The sequence below is a fragment of the Anomaloglossus baeobatrachus genome, chromosome 5, assembly GCF_048569485.1.
Source record: "Anomaloglossus baeobatrachus isolate aAnoBae1 chromosome 5, aAnoBae1.hap1, whole genome shotgun sequence".
Classification (NCBI taxonomy): Eukaryota; Metazoa; Chordata; class Amphibia; order Anura; family Aromobatidae; genus Anomaloglossus; species Anomaloglossus baeobatrachus.
Genome location: NC_134357.1, coordinates 527,772,393 through 527,790,243, shown reverse-complemented (window position 1 = coordinate 527,790,243; position 17,851 = coordinate 527,772,393). Strand labels below are relative to the sequence as shown.

General features: G+C 43.9%; 2 protein-coding genes across 2 annotated transcripts in view; both read right to left on the bottom strand.

Moving 5' to 3' along the window:
- LOC142312158 (uncharacterized) overlaps window positions 1-17,851 on the bottom strand; it is a 193,832-nt gene that overhangs the window by 110,447 nt on the left and 65,534 nt on the right. The window lies entirely within an intron of this gene.
- LOC142310550 (oocyte zinc finger protein XlCOF29-like) lies at window positions 10-16,462 on the bottom strand. The gene is made up of 4 exons (XM_075348070.1): window positions 16,318-16,462; window positions 6,492-6,641; window positions 6,154-6,366; window positions 10-174 (listed from the first exon to the last, which is right to left on the bottom strand). Exons 2-4 carry the CDS (start codon window positions 6,567-6,569, stop codon window positions 10-12), a joined length of 456 nt encoding a protein of 151 aa, XP_075204185.1. The 5' UTR covers window positions 6,570-6,641; window positions 16,318-16,462.

Genomic DNA, 17,851 nt, shown 5'->3' with positions numbered 1-17,851 from the left:
AATCATAAGTTATGACCTGTTCAAAAGGATCAGGTGGTAGGTCTTTGTTGTGAAAGTATGAGGATATATCTGAGATGAAGGCATGTTCTTCACATGTGTCTCTTGTGATGCAATGATAATCTTCGTTAAAATCTGAAAATATAGGAAATTTCTTTGAGCTCCTGGTACAATCATCTGCCAAGAATAAAACATTTCATTTTTTTTAAACAATACAACCTTAAATTTATTTTGCTGTATTATAGAATTTATATAAAGAAAATTGCCTTACAAATTGCAACACTTCCCCCTTGAGCCAAAAAATGTATTTGTGGAAATATTAAGCTGTGGGGCACAAACATTTTGGCACTTGTAAAAGAAGTGGATAATCTGAAAAGTGTGTTTCTGAATTTCTCAACCTAGTGTCAGCGGATTTAATGCTCCTACAAGATTTGGTTGAAAGAGTCTCTGGTGAACTGGAAAGATGCATAACTGCAACAAGGTTAAGCACAAAATTATGTCCTAAAGGGTTTTACACAAACTGCAGAAGGCCCCTGTGCAAGAAATCTTTCTACATTCTCCCTCGTATCACAAAAACGTTATTTAAACATATAGATTGTGCTATTTATTACTAATTTAAAATAAATCTAATCTAAACAATAAATGTAAGTTCCATATTTAACGACTGTATTATGACTTTGGGTTTGAACTTGTGACTTTTTGCTCCTCAGCCTGGTCAGCTCCTGTCCACGTGCTGAATTCTTATTTATCTTCAGATTTGCTACTTTCCTATGGTGTTTGGTAATCACCTGTTTTCTATTGCTCATTGTCTCTGTCCAATCACCTTTTGGGTGTTGCTATATATACTCACCTTTTCCAGCCATTCATTGCTGGTTAAATTCATTTCTTGTGGATTCTTTTAAGGAGTATTAGCCTTGCTGCTAAGGATTACCTGTTGTACAGAGACCAGTCTGAGATTGTTCTGAGCTCTTTTGTCTTACCTGCACCTTTCTTACGGTTTATTGGTTAAGCTTGTAGGAGGTCTTCCTTCTTTGCACTTTTTTGTTTCTCTTTTCAAGTAATAGGTGTTACCTCCAGTTTGGGTTTTGTCTTTCTCTGTATGCTTGACCTGTTGTGGTTGTTATGCTTAGCAACCTCTCCCCTGGTTACTAAGCACAGAAAGTGGACGAGGAAAACGGGTTGTAAATCCGCGCCAAGGACTCAGAGGATTCAATGGAGATTTATGCTTCTTTTATTGGCATGAACATGTCTACGCGTTTCAGGAGTCACAGCTCCCTTCGTCAGGACAGCAAGCAAGGAACATCAAATCTGCTACAAACAGAAACTGAGCAGTATAAAAAACCTTTGTGATGACATCATCGGACCACCCACTGTTCAAAAAAACGTCAAAGGCACACCCATCCCGAGTGAACCTGACAAACTGGTATCAAATGTTACAATGCAGAGCCAAGAGCAATCATATAATTACATATCAAGGACTCCTCTGAGTCCTTGGCTCGGATTTACAACCCGTTTTCCTCGTCCACTTTCTGTTATCAGCCAATTTTGGGACTGCTGCCGGACTTGGATTCTTACATGCGTGCATAGTGGTTGTGACTGGCACAACCATCATAGGTGAGTGTAACACTTTCTTTCACCCTCCCATCACCTGGGTAAGACCCTATTGCGCTTTCTTTTCCACAGCCCATTTATCTGGTTACTAAGGAGGCATGTGAAACACCCGACAGCCGATCAAGAAGAAAGATATCACGGGTGTCAGATGTAGTTTCTGGCAATAGAAGGTCACATCGTTTGGCTGCACAAAATGATCCCTAAATTGCTATTGTTCCTTCAGTAAGTATTCATTGTATTAGGTAGTTTTCCTGCTTGGTTTTCATCTCTTCCCCTTTAAGGCCCAGCAGAACCCTCCTTCAATCCAGCTGGTGATTATCAAAATTCTCCCTGTGCTTAAATACTCCCATCTTCCTTGGACTTGTGCTGGTGATCTTATTCAGTTAATTCAATCTCTGGATGGAAGCAGGTGGCTTGTACTCATATCTAGTATCATGGCTGAAACTTTGCTCAACTTCTACCGGAGTCATCTGTGGATAACTACTACTGTTCATACAATTTCCACCTGTGTGTCCTGCTTGTTGTCTTCTTTAGTGTTTAGTGGGGTTGACAAAGAGCTCATCCCATCCGTTACCTTTTTAGAGCCAAGCCCTAGGGATAGGTATCTGGCTTGGTGCATAGGTGTATAACCTAACTATGCTGGTGAAGGGACACCAGTGGTAGGTTTGGTCAGGAATCACCATCTCCCCTTCCCTAGACACAGGGTTTCCCTTCCATTTCACTTGGTACTACCCCGTACCTAGCGTGACATAAGGCCCGAGCTGTTATCTCTCAGTCCTGTTATCAGGGATATTCCAGTCTGCGCAGGAGCCTTTAGGGACTGCACAGTTGGAGTGCTAGTCTGTACAGGAACCACTCGAGTGTAGGAGTGGCAGCAGAGAGAGTGTGCTTACCTATCTGTGTGTTGGTATACCTACCTGTGTATAACAAACTTTATACTTTAAAGTTTTCATGAAGCAGAGATGTAATATTTGGATGCGCTTTTTGTGACCGATCACTTATCAAGCAGTACAGACTGTCATTCTTTTTAAAAATTAGAGAAAATAATACTGTAGAGAAAAGAATTGGATTAAAAAAAAACAAAAACAAACCCTTAAAAGGCGTTATGCGGGACTTTTATTATTGTCTACTATGAGCCTAAAAACCAACAGTCATGTAGTTGCTAATTACCTGTCTGTTTTACCCGATGCTGGCATAGAGTGGTCACAGACCGCTACTGCCACGGAATATGCAGTTTCATGTCATGGCAGTTATTCAGCGGGGAGCCAGCTGTCAATTGGAAGCCCCCAGTGCAGCAGCACTAGTGATATGTCTGCCCCTGATAACCCAGTTAGTGTGTTTAAATGAGGTGTGCAACTTTCACATGCACGGGTTTACTTCATCTGTACTTGAAGCATGATCTCCCCCTAATGACATTGATTTTTTAGTCCCTGTTCTCTTGTCCCCTTTTTCTAAACACTGCTTGTGAACTTCTGGGGGCATATGCTATTTCATCCAGTACTCTGACAAATTAGATCACTTTGAGGCTCCAGGAAAGAGAAGTTTGAGTTTGCATGCACATGCTATTGTAGATAAGCCAGCCATATACATTAGATGACGTTTGCCCAACAGCCATTTGAGCCTACTCTCCCATGCACAGGACTGCTTGCTCTTTGCTGTGGAGCTTGCAAGTGGTTCCCTAAAGGTGTTTGGATCGCTGGATCTGAGCCCTAAATGCCTACGATGCTGAAGAGTGTCTCTATTAACAGTATATGAGAGCAGTAAGCTTCGGCCAGTGACCTGTTAATCTTCTGGAGCATACTACTTCTCAGAAAGCAGGAAGGTGGGAGGCAGAGGAGCTGCGAGCTCCTGGAGAAAGATGGGCTGAGCAATCCCTCCTCAGGAAGGTGGGATTTTGTATCACACAGGTAGAAGAGAAGACCGGGTTTATGCCGCGCTAAAAACCACCGATGCATGTAAATTAAAAGATTTCCTTTTTATTTGACAGTTCCTACGCGTTTCAGAGACGGATGTATCATGCACGGACAGACACTCTACAATGCAAGGCCCAACAGAAAGGGGCCTGGCTGTATCCTGTACAAACAAAAAAAATGAGGTTTTTGTTGGTATTTATGGCCATAAAACGTAAGCCTACACCCTCGTCACGGGACCTCATGTCTGTAGGTCCCTACACTAAATATAAAAATAGCAACAAAAAGAGGACAATGTCCTCCAAAAATTAAGTATTACTCACAGCAAGTTGGGCTGCAGTGTGTACATCACCCAAGCCAAAAGCTAATGCTTGTTGGGCCTTGCATTGTAGAGTGTCTGTCCGTGCATGATACACAGTGGGGTACGGCTTGGCAGCCCGCCTGATCTAATAGAAGGGCGTCACCTAATAGGCTGCGGGTTTGTGACTGTGCCATCTGCATGTGAACAGCGCTCTATGCAAGCCACTTGTGTGCAGTTTTATCATCTAGCATTCGCCTCCCCTCCATTCCATGGAGGTGTGTGTGTGATCTGCTTCTCCTGCACCCGTGACGCTTCCACATTAGTGGGGGTTTAGCTGTATCCTGGTAGAGCATTAGCTTTTGGCCTGGGTGATGTACACACTGCAGCCCAACTTGCTGTGAGTAATACTTAATTTTTGGAGGACATTGTCCTCTTTTTGTTGCTATTTTTATATTTAGTGTAGGGACCTACAGACATGAGGTCCCGTGACGAGGGTGTAGGCTTACGTTTTATGGCCATAAATACCAACAAAAACCTCATATTTTTTTGTTTGTACAGGATACAGCCAGGCCCCTTTCTGTTGGGCCTTGCATTGTAGAGTGTCTGTCCGTGCATGATACACAGTGGGGTACGGCTTGGCAGCCCGCCTGATCTAATAGAAGGGCGTCACCTAATAGGCTGCGGGTTTGTGACTGTGCCATCTGCATGTGAACAGCGCTCTATGCAAGCCACTTGTGTGCAGTTTTATCATCTAGCATTCGCCTCCCTTCCATTCCATGGAGGTGTGTGTGTGATCTGCTTCTCCTGCACCCGTGACGCTTCCACATTAGTGGGGGTTTAGCTGTATCCTAGTAGAGCATTAGCTTTTGGCCTGGGTGATGTACACACTGCAGCCCAACTTGCTCCTCATACCAGGTAAAACCCTATTGCGCTTTTTTCCCCCCTACAGTTTTACAAAGTCTCAGGAAGGTGGGAGGCAGAGGAGCTGTGAGCTCCTGGAGAAAGATGGGCTGAGTAATCCCTCCTCAGGAAGCTGTGAGGCAGAGGAGCTGTGAGCTATGATCTGAATCTTCTTGTAAATCCTGTGTAAGGCTAGGAAATATGCTGGTTCTTATTTCATGGTTGATATCCTGGACTTTCACCTTTTTGAACTCGCCTTACCAGAACTTATTTTTATCTACCCCGGTTCAGTAATTGAACTGCTTGGACCCAACCGTCCTCTGTGGACACAAGTTATCGTTTTGAAGGGCACACTTGCTTTTCAGGTTTATTATACATATTGTGTCACATTTCATTCTTTTCCTACTAGTTCCTGGTGAGCATCATTCATGACATTTATAACACTAATCTTGCAAATCATCTTTTTTTATATATTCCTCCCTGTTTTGTATTATGTTTCCACAAAGTAAAGTGACACAGGCCTAATATTAGTTAATACTTCCTAAGTTCTAAAATTGGGACAACAGAGTATGAAGCAATATTAAACCTTGATCACAAAGGAATAAATTATATCCATATTTTAATGGCCAAGCTAGTTATATTAGTAAAATAATTACATCCAGATTTCGAGTATTACGGATGATGAAAGAAAAATCTAAAACTAAAAAAAGAGACCACAAGAATCAGCATAAAATTACTACTACCAACGATTGAGAAGAATCTGTGACTTCTCTGCATTTAGTGGTCACTACTCACCAGGGTGGTTATCTGTGGGAATCTCCTCTTTACACCACTCATCACTCCTCACATAGGTCTCTGTAGTATTAATATGGATCAGATCTTCACCCTGAAACAAATACTGTAAAAGTCACAGACAGATGGAGAAGTCACATCTATGATCAGCTTTAATCCTGTCATCACCACCGTTCTTATTACACAAGTATAAAACATATAATACTGGTGGATAAAACAAGACTGAGCACAAGACCTTCACAGCCGTCTACACATCATAGGGAGATTTCATGACACCTTCCCTCCATCTACCTCATGATCCTGAGGAACATTGGGATTTTCTTCTTCACAGTGCTGTGGAAGAGGACGGGGACATCTCTCTGGTGTTGTCCTCTTACTGGATAGAACTGGAGGAAACACATACAGAGACTGAATTCATTCTTTACATACAGATAATTATAGGTCGTGTGTATTTAGTTCTGTCCGTTACCTGGTGATATGAGAGGCTGGGGAACCTCCATCATGACGTCCTTGTACAGATCTTTGTGTTCTTCTAAATACTCCCACTCCTCCATGGAGAAATAGACGGTGACATCCTCACACCTTATAGGAACCTGACACATACAATGATACCGTCATCCCCCAATCCCTTCATAGCGTTACTGTATAATGTCCCAGCATTCCCAGCAGTGTCACCTCTCCAGTCAGCAGCTCAATCATCTTGTAGGTGAGTTCTAGGATCTTCTGGTCATTGATGTCCTCATGTATCAGGGGGTGAGGTGGAGGCCCCGTGATTGGGCTCAGGGGTCTTCTCCATCCCTCAGACACAGGGGCCTGACAGCGCTCACTAGAGGTCTTCTTCACTACTGTGTAATCCTGGTTATGAAGAGACACATTAATAAATCTCACTACAGACATTTCCAGAGTCCTCACCTCTCCTGTTCTGTCCGTTATTCCCATAGATAAGAATAATGTAATGTGACGCCATCAGAATCTCTCACCTCTCCAGTAAGCCGGAAGAGGATCTCTAGGGTGAGGTGTAATATCATCTCCGCCATCTTGTCCCTGTCTGTATCCATCCTTGAAGGATCAATCAGAAAAATTCTCTTACATAGAAGATCTTTACTAGGAGGATCCGATATTGCAGGGACCTGAATGGGGAGAAGATAACAATGTAACATCATAAAGATCCCATGTAATAACACAATTACTGGAAATAATGATGGGAAACATCTGCGGACATAAAATTGTCTGGAGCCTTCATACTTCTGTCACATTGAACTGTGAAGGCTGCAGCTCATCACAGGTCACAAGATTCAGTCAATTAAGCGCCAGTGGACACATCACTGTAACATCAGCAGTCTGGGAAGTGGGTGTTCTCTTTTTTTCTATTTTATATGGGCTCTTGTAAAGCTTAGGGGGATGTATTGTGTAATTGAGGGAGGTGGAGCATGTCTGGGAGTGATTTAAGCAGAACCATATCCAGAGGGGTAGGAGGAGCATGTGCCTCGGGTGCATCCGGAAGGGGGGCACAGTTGGGCCACCTGCTGCGGTGATTCAAGTTGTCTCCCTGGCGGCTACATTTTGACACCCCTCAAAGTGGGAGTCAGGTGTTCTCTAAGCCGTTATCAAGCTGATAGCCAGCTCAGAGAAGGTACAGTGCGCAGGCTCCCTGGGATGAATACTGTGGTTCTTGTATGGTGTGAAGTTTAGTGATGATGACTGATAGCAACAACTCCAAGTATCTCTTTATCATTATTAAGGATGTACTGGAAGTTGTAGGTTCATGCAGTACTAATGTATAGGGGTCTGACCTGAAATTACAATTGATGTACCATGTACTGACGTTGGTTCTGGTGATGTATTCCTGTACTGATGAGGATTTTGATGCTGTATTTCTGTAGTGATGGGGTTATATAGATGTATTTCTGTACTGCTGGTCATTCTAATGATGAATTTCTGTACTGCTGATGATGAATTTCTGTACTGTTGTTGGTTCTGATGATGAATTTCTGTACTGCTGGTGGTTCTGATGAATAGCTTTACTGCTGGTGGTAAATATCTTTACTGATAGTGGTCCTAATGATAAATATCTGGACTGCTGGTGGTTCTGGTGATTAATTTCTGTACTGCTGTGGTTTTGATGCTGTGGTCCTGTACTGCTGGTGGCTCTGATTATGAATTTATGTACTGCTGGTGGTTGCAATGCTGTGTTTCTGTATTGCGGGTAGTTCTGGTGATGAATTTCTGTACTGATAAGAATAGATCACTAGAATGCCTATGCTATTACAAGTTCTGGTCCTGTACATGTAGCAATTTGTAAGTTGTAAGATTTACTTTATTCATGGCTATGTTAATAAAGTATTTTGTAGTCTGACAAGTTGAGGGTTACTACGCTTTTATGTTAGGAGCATTAAAGGGGTTGTGCAACTTTGTGAAGACTTTTGAATTCTCACAGCGTGCGCCCTGCACTATGTCAGGATTCTCTGATGCCTGCAGTGAGAGTAATGTTGGGGTGAACTCTTAACCAGAGATCACTAGTTGCCTACTGCCTGGCCTAATTGGTATAGACCAAGTGCGTGCGTAAAGAATTCACACCAGACACAGTCGGATATGAAATCTCTTCTTGGTCACAGTAAAAATGACAGCCAAAGAGCACAGGAGAACCCGTGCGGTCTCTGATATAGGCTAGGGGCGTACACAAGTTCAGATATGCCCATTTTGTGGGACAGTTCATGGGCTAGCCAATGGGGAGATCTGTGTTGCTGTTGATGGGAGGGTCTGACTTCAGTGGATGGATCCATGGTGATGGGAGGGACGTCATCTGGTGGATCAATGCTGATGGTTTGGTCTGTGATGTCATCGGGGGTCATCTTGGCTTCCTTTTAAGAGTGACTGGCTTATGTATAGAGAATTGATTTAATTGAACACACTTCTCACAGTGCTATATCCAGAGGTTAATCAAGTATTTCATCTTATGGCTCTCCTCAACAGTCCCCCCTAAATACTTTATTAACCTTCTGACCCTACCGTGGTCCTCTAACAAATCAGCTCTAATGCTTTAACTGCAACTTTTTTCATTTTGCTATCCGCTATACAAGCAATGCTAAGCCTTTGCCCCCACTGGTACAGACTGTTGATCAGAGAGTTTATCATATCCCGCACACACAGTTCACAGAGGCACAGGTAACGTCCCAGTCCTTAAAACAGACTATTTAATGCTGAAGAGCTCTCCCAGATTTTGAGATGAAATGATTAGAAAGAGTAAGGCAATTGTTAGAATAAGCTTCTTACTGATATGCTGCAGCTTTTAGCATTACTGTTTCTGAAAGACTGATTCTCAGTCAATATCTGAGTGCTGACCGCATCTTCTAGACTTTTCTACCTGAATACACCTGATTGTATCACAACACTAATGGATCTCTTCTTGTCTCGGGTCCATAATCTACCACCAGGAGACCTTTAACAAGATTTCCCTTACACATGGATCCGATGACTTATTATAAATTGATATGATAAATTATCTTTAGTAACACAGAATAGCACTTTTACGGCTTCAAATACCAACAAATAAGACAATACCAGTTACCTACAAGTGTATGTTATCCTTAAAAAGTCATTTAAACCCTAAAGGTACCGCCACACATAACGAGATCGCTAGCGAGATCGCTGCTGAATCACGGTTTCTGTGATGCAGTAGCGATCCCGTTAGTGATCTCGTTATGTGTGACACCTACCAGCGATCAGGCCCCTGCTGTGAGATCTCTAGTCGTTGCTGAATGGTCCAGGCCATTTTCTTCAAAGGCGATGTCCTGCTGGGCAGGACACATAGCTGTGTTTGACACTGTGTGACAGGAACAGTGACTGCTGAGATCGTTATATAGGTCGCCACTGCGACCTGTATCGTTCCTGCATCGTTGGTAAGGTCTGACTGTGTGACATCTCACCAGCGACCTCCCAGCAACTTACCAGCGATCCCTATCAGGTCGCATCGTTTCAGGGTCGCTGGTAAGTCGTTGTGTGTGACTGGACCTTTAAACTAATTGGTTGGTTCAGGTCAGATAATGTTTTTCCCACCATAAGCCCTTACAGTATTTGTGTAATGATCCTGTACCCATTGTTCCCTTATTTTGGTTATTTCCCATGTATCATCCCTAATCTAGAAATTCTCCATAAGGTTCTATGTGAGATAATCCAGCACTATGTGTGTTGTGACCCTCATTCTGCTGGTACAATGGACTCTTTACAGCGGCTGCTGTCTTCAGATGGGTTTTCCCTCAAGCTTCATGGAAGTTGCTGTGGTTGGGAAAAGCTGGATCGGCCCATCTGATTCTGACTCAGGGCTCATCCTGACTTGTCTTTTTAGGATCACCCAGTCTCCTGGCTTGTGACCACGTGCTCCTGACACTGATTTAGGATCTGGAATTTGAGGATACACATGTTTAACACACTATATAGGCAGTTGTATAAGGCTCACATCACTGATCAGGATATCACACTGTATCTGAAGTATCTGTGAGAAATATAATCACATTGTAGGTACTAAACCAAAAATATCTTATATAAAGATCTAATTATTAAGAAAAAGGAAAATTAACATTTGTTACATGATTTGCCAGCGTCCACCATTATCTTGTGGATCGTTACGTTTATGTTATAATCATTAAAATTCCAAACATACACACGTAACTATAGACACAATTAAATATTCCAATAAAGGAGGGGGCAGAGATTGGGGCAATAGCCCTAAACTCTCCCTACCTCGCAGTGGAGGTCGGCACCCTATAAGGCGTATTGGCGCCCCCACTCACCGACGGCTCACCCTCCCTATCCCTACACTGCTAAGCTAATACGTGAAGCTAATGTCAATGAGGCAATATAGAAACCGTGAGATACAGGGGATAAAGAGGCGTCAATATGCAATTATATATCCAATTCATTCCCAAAGATTAAATATTCAAACTCTGTATTTTACATAGCTGTTTGGTAGCTTAAGTCAATATGATCAAGCAAATTCAAGGACCAAACCCTAAAACAAATTAAATATCTCACATGTATAACATGTACCCACTGTATAAATATAATAATAATAAGGCCAGGTAAAGTCATGAGGAGATCTTGTCCAATCACAGACCCTCCACTGTACAATTCACACTCAGACTAATAAAATAAATGCATACTTGTCAGACACTTAGCATAAAAGAAGCCCAACGTGTTTCTCCCCTCTTCACAATGGCAGAGAGGTTCATCAGGGGTATCCCCAGGTACTGTAAGATCTCTATAATGACCTCTGCTATAGAATATGCACTTTTACCGCTTTTTAGGAACTCCATTTTTACATACCACCAGCATCATGAGTTTTTCAGCAGTAATGTTTTCCATACTGGATATGTTTCAGAGCAGGCCTGAAAAGAAATGCACACAACACGCACAAAACTCATATAAACCTACTCATGGTAGATGTATATGACTAATCCGCAATCACCGGAGCAGTAGAGCAGATGAGGGGGGTTTTCTACAAGGGCTTTACAGTTTTTCTACCTTAATAGGCACACATCTTACAAAACTGGGTGAGTCTGGTCACCTGGGTACTGAGCAGTGGTGCCGCCCATATCTTGTCCATCTCAACACCTTTGTCACATGTGTTACCTGGGCCGTTATTGAGTAGAGAGCTTATGGCAGAGAAAGCTTACCGCTCTTTATCCACAGACCTTCCTCAGTCAGCTGGCTCCCTGTGTCTCACACTTCGTTCCTTGCTGAATCACTTGTTTCTGTAGGGATTTAAAAACACAAGGAGTGACAGATGTCACGGACGTGATAGGAGCCACCGAGGTACTGGTACTGGTCTGCATTGGTAAGGACTCTCAACTCTAGGCCAGTTCACTGGTTCTTTGTTGTCTGCACCTGTGCGAGCATCTCCTCCGGCTGCTGCCTATATCCACATTTTTCTATCTTACCCCCCTCCGCTCTACAAACCACAGTGATCGCAAATCTTCATCTCATTCTCCTATTCCGATAGGAGAGGAGCGAGTGGTTCGATTTTTATTATCTCATGTTGTATAACCTCAGCATATCCAGTGCAGAATGAACCAGCATCTTAATATCTGGATCCATCTACAAAAAAACTCAAAATCTGCATAAACAATGGGCTCATCTGAGACATGTTCAAAACCTGACAATTCTTGTTACAGCAGAGCAATCATGAGATATATGTATGTCTGCTGTTACGCTGTATCCTTCTTACAGATAAAAATATAAAGAAAACTTAATAGAAAAACTCAATTGATGAACAAATTAAAACCTTAAATAATATGTGTGATTTTCCCCATCATCTTTCCCCCCCTTTTTTAATCTATTATCCAAAACATAATTAGATTCAAAAAAGTGTGTGGCCCAGGAGCTCTACATTTAGGCATAAAAGTCACATTGTGTAGATTGTACCATAAATATTATGGTATGTATAGTCTTATAATGGAAATCCATTTCAATGACTTTTCAACCTTCGCTTGAACCACAGAAATCTGCATTACAATCTTTCATTCTATAAAAAGAAAGCAGACAATTCAATACATTAAATATCAAACACAGAATTCCATAAATCATCCACATACCTTAAACCAAATTATTGTAATTATTAATAAATATATTAACAAAGATTATTATTATTATTATTAACAACAATAATAATAACGTAACACAACCTCTGGATAACAGACTTCTATGCTCGAATATCTATCAATAAATCTAAACATGTCCACAGTTAATTTTTATTCATTTGGGATTAAATTAGTAAAATAAACTATTTGCAATTACTTTTTCCACTAAAATTTACAATGAATTAAATGTGGAAACCTCTTTTTTTTTTTCTTCTTTTGGCATTTTTATGACAAAACAATAGATAGGACGAACCCCCCTTGTAACCTGAAACTCTAGTGAAAAAACCTGTATTTCCCTCCTCCCTCTGAAGCCACAAGCAAGCATTTTTTTTCTCTCTCTCTCTGCAAGATGCAAGTTGGGGTCCATCTCTTCACATGGATATATTATTATTATTATTTATTTTATTTATTTATTTATTTTTTAAAACATGCAACTCTCAGGATCAATCTATCAGATCCATAACTGGAATATTTATTTTCATCAGATCTGTTTTAAGGTACGTTTATTTTAAGGTTTTTCTCTTATTCTTTTATTGCTTACTAATTAATAAGACATTCTTTCTTTTGACTGTCCTGACTCAATCCAACCTGCACACTGGATTTATATTAAGTGTCTTCCACAACTACCCAATCATTCAATATTCCATCTTTTAGTGCTATAAACATTTACTAACACTTCATATGTTATTTGGTGAGAGCAGTTTTTTCAACTTCACTGAGGGCTCCACACAGCTTTACTAACAAAATGGCCACTGCCAGAATAGCACATGGCTTGTGTAAGGGCGGTTGAACCACGTGAGAGGGGGAAAGGAGAAACGGATTTTACTTCTGCTAAACTTACAAGTTTAAACAATTATCCTTCCTGCCTATATTCCATACTTTATACAAATACACACACACACATATATGTCCACGATCTAAGTCTAATTATAGATAAAAACACTTATTTTTCTGTCTAAAGGCCCTGTCACACACAGAGACAAATCTGCAGCAGATCTGTGGTTGCAGCGAAACCGCGGACAATCAGTGCCAGGTTTGTGGCTGTGTACAAATGGAACAATATGTCCACAATTTCACTGCAACCACAGATCTGCCAAAGATCCATCTCCGTGTGCGACGGGGCCCTTAGTATATAGTAGTCCATCCAATCCATTGTTCAAACATTTACAGAGCACATGATCTTCTTCACACATCCCCCGACCCACTTCCTTTTCTTTGTTTAAACCATGCATGCCTTGGCCACCATGTGTTTCATCCACCATTTTAGCATGTGACAGGGAAAAGGGAAAAACTGACCTCACATCAGCTCAAACTCTTTCTCTCTTATTTTCTGTACTTTTGTAGATACACAGAAAGATGACTCACAACTGAACACTAAGTAACGTTTTGTTAAGAATGCAGCAGGCGCCTCGTCACGGTGTCCCTGCCCAGTTTCTACATGGTCCGTAATTCATAAAGACACCAATGGTGTCACCCCTGGCTACAAGGTGCTTGTACCAGCCGATTCATGTCTAGCGCTCTTTCTAGACCCAAAGACACCTCATACCAATTATATCACCCAAGCTTGCGCTAAGCCCCAATGGTATCCATACCAGCCATTTTACATCCAGCGTTAGGCCCCAAGACTACCATGTACCAGCCACAATGCGCAACTTAAACGCTATGCACCAATGGTATCCGAACCAGCCATTCCACGCTACACTGCGCTAGGCCCCAAGATTACCACGCACCAACACTCCCACGTATTTCCTCACAGAGCCATAAACTGTACCACAGGCGACAACCGTATACTATACCACAGACAATATCCTTTACATTTCCAGACGACGCTCACAAAACCACTTGCTCTCCTAACTACCAGTCAATCTCTCCTATCCACAAATACACAATAGGCAGCAGGCAACTGAGCATGTGACGGATCTTCTCCGAGATTAATCTGGCCAATAGCCGTGAGGCCAGCTTGCACGTCAACAGATACCCCAAAACCGGAAACGGTCATGCAATCATTGCCACACACCCAGGTGATCAAATTCCTGGGGTGTCCAGCACATCATGCCATTCCAGTTGCCGGTTCATCAGGATTTCAGGTGTCTCTGTCTATTAGCCTCACGTTGGGCGCCATTTAATGTTGGGGTGAACTCCTCTTAACCAGAGATCACTAGTTGCCTACTGCCTGGGATAATTGGTATAGACCAAGTGCATGCGTAAAGAATTCACACCAGACACAGTCGGATATGAAATCTCTTCTTGGTCACAGTAAAAATGACAGCCAAAGAGCACAGGAGAACCCGTGCGGTCTCTGATATAGGCTAGGGGCGTACACAAGTTCAGATATGCCCATTTAGTGGGACAATTCATGGGCTAGCCAATGGGGAGATCTGTGTTGCTGTTGATGGGCAGGTCTGACTTCAGTGGATGGATCCATGGTGATGGGAGGGACGTCATCTGGTGGATCCATGCTGATGGTTTGGTCTGTGATGTCATCGGGGGTCATCTTGGCTTCCTCTTAAGAGTGACTGGCTTATGTATAGAGAATTGATTTAATTGAACACACTTCTCACAGTCCTATGTCCAGAGGTTAATCAAGTATTTCATCTTATGGCTCTCCTCAACAGTAGGAGGTCACGAAACCACAAGTATGTGACTTGCCTACATGCAGTTATGTGCTAGACATGTGCTGCCTCACTCAATAAAAATGAATTGAGCGAGGACAGACACGTCTAGTCAGATTGTGGCCAGAAAAATACAAATCTCATACTTGTGCTCATATGAATATGAATGGAATAATCCTAATATTGTGCAGTGCAAGCGCTGTTAAAATTCAGAAGTCTGCACTCACCTAGAGTGACTGCAGACGTTCATCTCAAACCTGGACAAGCCTTTTAATTATAAAATAAGCCCTGTAGCATGCCCAATCCTAACAGCGTGTTATTTACTCTCACTGTCAGGATTCAGCTCTGCTTCTTAGTTCCAGCAGTCATCATATGGCCACACTATTCATATGCAATTTTTAGACTTATAGTTATGTGACATCTGGCTTTTCTTCCTGTGTCTCTCAGTTTTTCACTGAACATTGAGAGGAAGAAACAATGACAGGAAGAGCAGCTCGTCAGCACATGACTACGTGTACAAATCGCATATGAATGAGCTGTCACATGATGACTACTCAAACCGCTTGGGGGGAGACAAATTGGGTTCTTGCTCCATGTGCTGGAAGGCCTAGATACACCTCTGATTTAACCACTGTTGTAGTTGAGTGAAGCTGATACCCTGAGGAATGAAACTGGCGTTTCTGACATGCATTAATTCTTGACTTGACTTGGCATGTGTACCAAAAACACTGACGTCACCGCAAATCATGACGTTTCTATCCATCTTGTTTTATAGCTAATGATGTCATAAGGTTCAGCTAGCACTGATAGGCGGGGAAGTTTCACATTTCTGTTCACGCCCCATTGCTCTTATTGGTGCAAAATTTGGAGTTATTTCTTTGTTTGAGGTACTATATAAACTGGTCACATGATGTAATAAAGCAGAAATGTTCAGTACACCACAAAGAGTGTGTGCTGCAATGATTTCCTGAGCGCTCGTAAAACAAATCTTATTAATTTGGAGTTCAAGAGACATAGGAGTGGATTTCTCTTACAACGTTCATGTCGGTGGCTCTACACATCTAGAGAGAGACTTTGCTCATAGAAACTAATCACAGTGCCGCATTTATTGTACCATAGTAACCAATCACGTCGCAGCTCACACTGCACCAGAACTGGTTATGGATTTCACCATTCTAACGAGGCCATGTCTCTTTCCTCATAAAATCCACAATCAGATCCTATAATGTCCCGAGCTCCGATATTCTGCCCCACAACCTCCCCCTCCGCGGCCAGTGTCCTCATTACAGGACCGACACCACCGACATCTCACGGGAAATCCCTTTATTATCAACCATTACAGGGAAAACCAGGAACATTACCAGACCCCTCCATTCCCTATAATCTCCCCCCAGAGAGAAAGCGTCATCTGTCCCCAAACCCAGAGTGACCCCCCTGTATACATGAGCACACCCAGCTGTATATTACTGTACATATACACATGGCAGAGCTGGGGGAGGGGACACTATCTCCGGGAATGGAGGGGTTACTGCGCCCAGTAATGGGGAATCTCCACATACCTCCACCTGCAGAGCCGCACACTAGATATATGGGAGATGCTAGACTGTATGGGCTCCTTCCAGGTTAGTGGGCGTGGTCGGCTTGATTGGTGGGAGAGGCAATGTTTTCTTTCGTCCACCACATAATCACACAGGGGGAGGCGTTGTCCCCCCCCCCTCTGCTCTGTGCTTACAGGACCTGTGATGATGTCACATGGAGGGGAGGAGTCAGGGGTCACATGATCAGCTCCTCAGTGTATGCAGGACTCTGCTGTGCTGTTTGTCATGGTGCTGGATGAGGGGAAGGTTATGTGTGGGGTCAGGAGGGATTTACAGTGTGGATGTAGCAGAGCCGTGTGTGTACGAGGTGTTCGGAGCGGAGCCGTGTGTGTACGAGGTGTACGGAGCGGAGCCGTGTGTGTACGAGGTGTGCGGAGCAGAGCCGTGTGTGTACGAGGTGTACGGAGCGGAGCCGTGTGTGTATGAGGTGAGCGGAGCCGTGTGTGTACGAGGTGTGCGGAGCGGAGCCATGTGTGTATGAGGTGTGCGGAGCGGAGCCGTGTGTGTACGAGGTGTGCGGAGCGGAGACGTGTGTGTACGAGGTGTACGGAGCGGAGACGTGTGTGTACGAGGTGTGCGGAGCGGAGCCATGTGTGTGCGAGGTGTGCGGAGCGGAGCCGTGTGTGTACGAGGTGTACGGAGCGGAGCCGTGTGTGTACGAGGTGAGCGGAGCCGTGTGTGTACGAGGTGTGCGGAGCGGAGCCATGTGTGTACGAGGTGTGCGGAGCGGAGCCGTGTGTGTACGAGGTGTACGGAGCGGAGCCGTATGTGTACGAGGTGAGCGGAGCAGTGTGTGTACGAGGTGTGCGGAGCGGAGCCATGTGTGTACGAGGTGTGCGGAGCGGAGCCGTGTGTGTACGAGGTGTGCGGAGCGGAGCCGTGTGTGTACGAGGTGTACGGAGCGGAGCCGTGTGTGTACGAGGTGTGCGGAGCGGAGCCGTGTGTGTACGAGGTGTGCGGAGCGGAGCCGTGTGTGTACGAGGTGTGCGGAGCGGAGCCGTGTGTGTACGAGGTGTGCGGAGCGGAGCCGTGTGTGTACGAGGTGTGCGGAGCGGAGCCGTGTGTGTACGAGGTGTGCGGAGCGGAGCCGTGTGTGTACGAGGTGTACGGAGCGGAGCCGTGTGTGTACGAGGTGTGTGGAGCGGAGCCTGTGTGTATGAGATGTACAGAGTGGAGCCGTGTGTGTACAAGGTGTGCGGAGCGGAGCCGTGTGTGTACGAGGTGTACGGAGCCATAGGTGTACGGAGCGGAGCCGCATGGGTAAGAGGTGTACGGAGCGGCGCCGCATGGGTAAGAGGTGTACGGAGCGGCGCCGTGTGTGTATGAGGTGTACGGAGCGGAGCCGCATGGGTAAGAGGTGTACGGAGCGGCGCCGTGTGTGTATGAGGTGTACGGAGCAGAGCCGTATGTGTACGAGGTGAGCGGAGCCGTGTGTGTACGAGGTGTGCGGAGCGGAGCCATGTGTGTACGAGGTGTGCGGAGCGGAGCCGTGTGT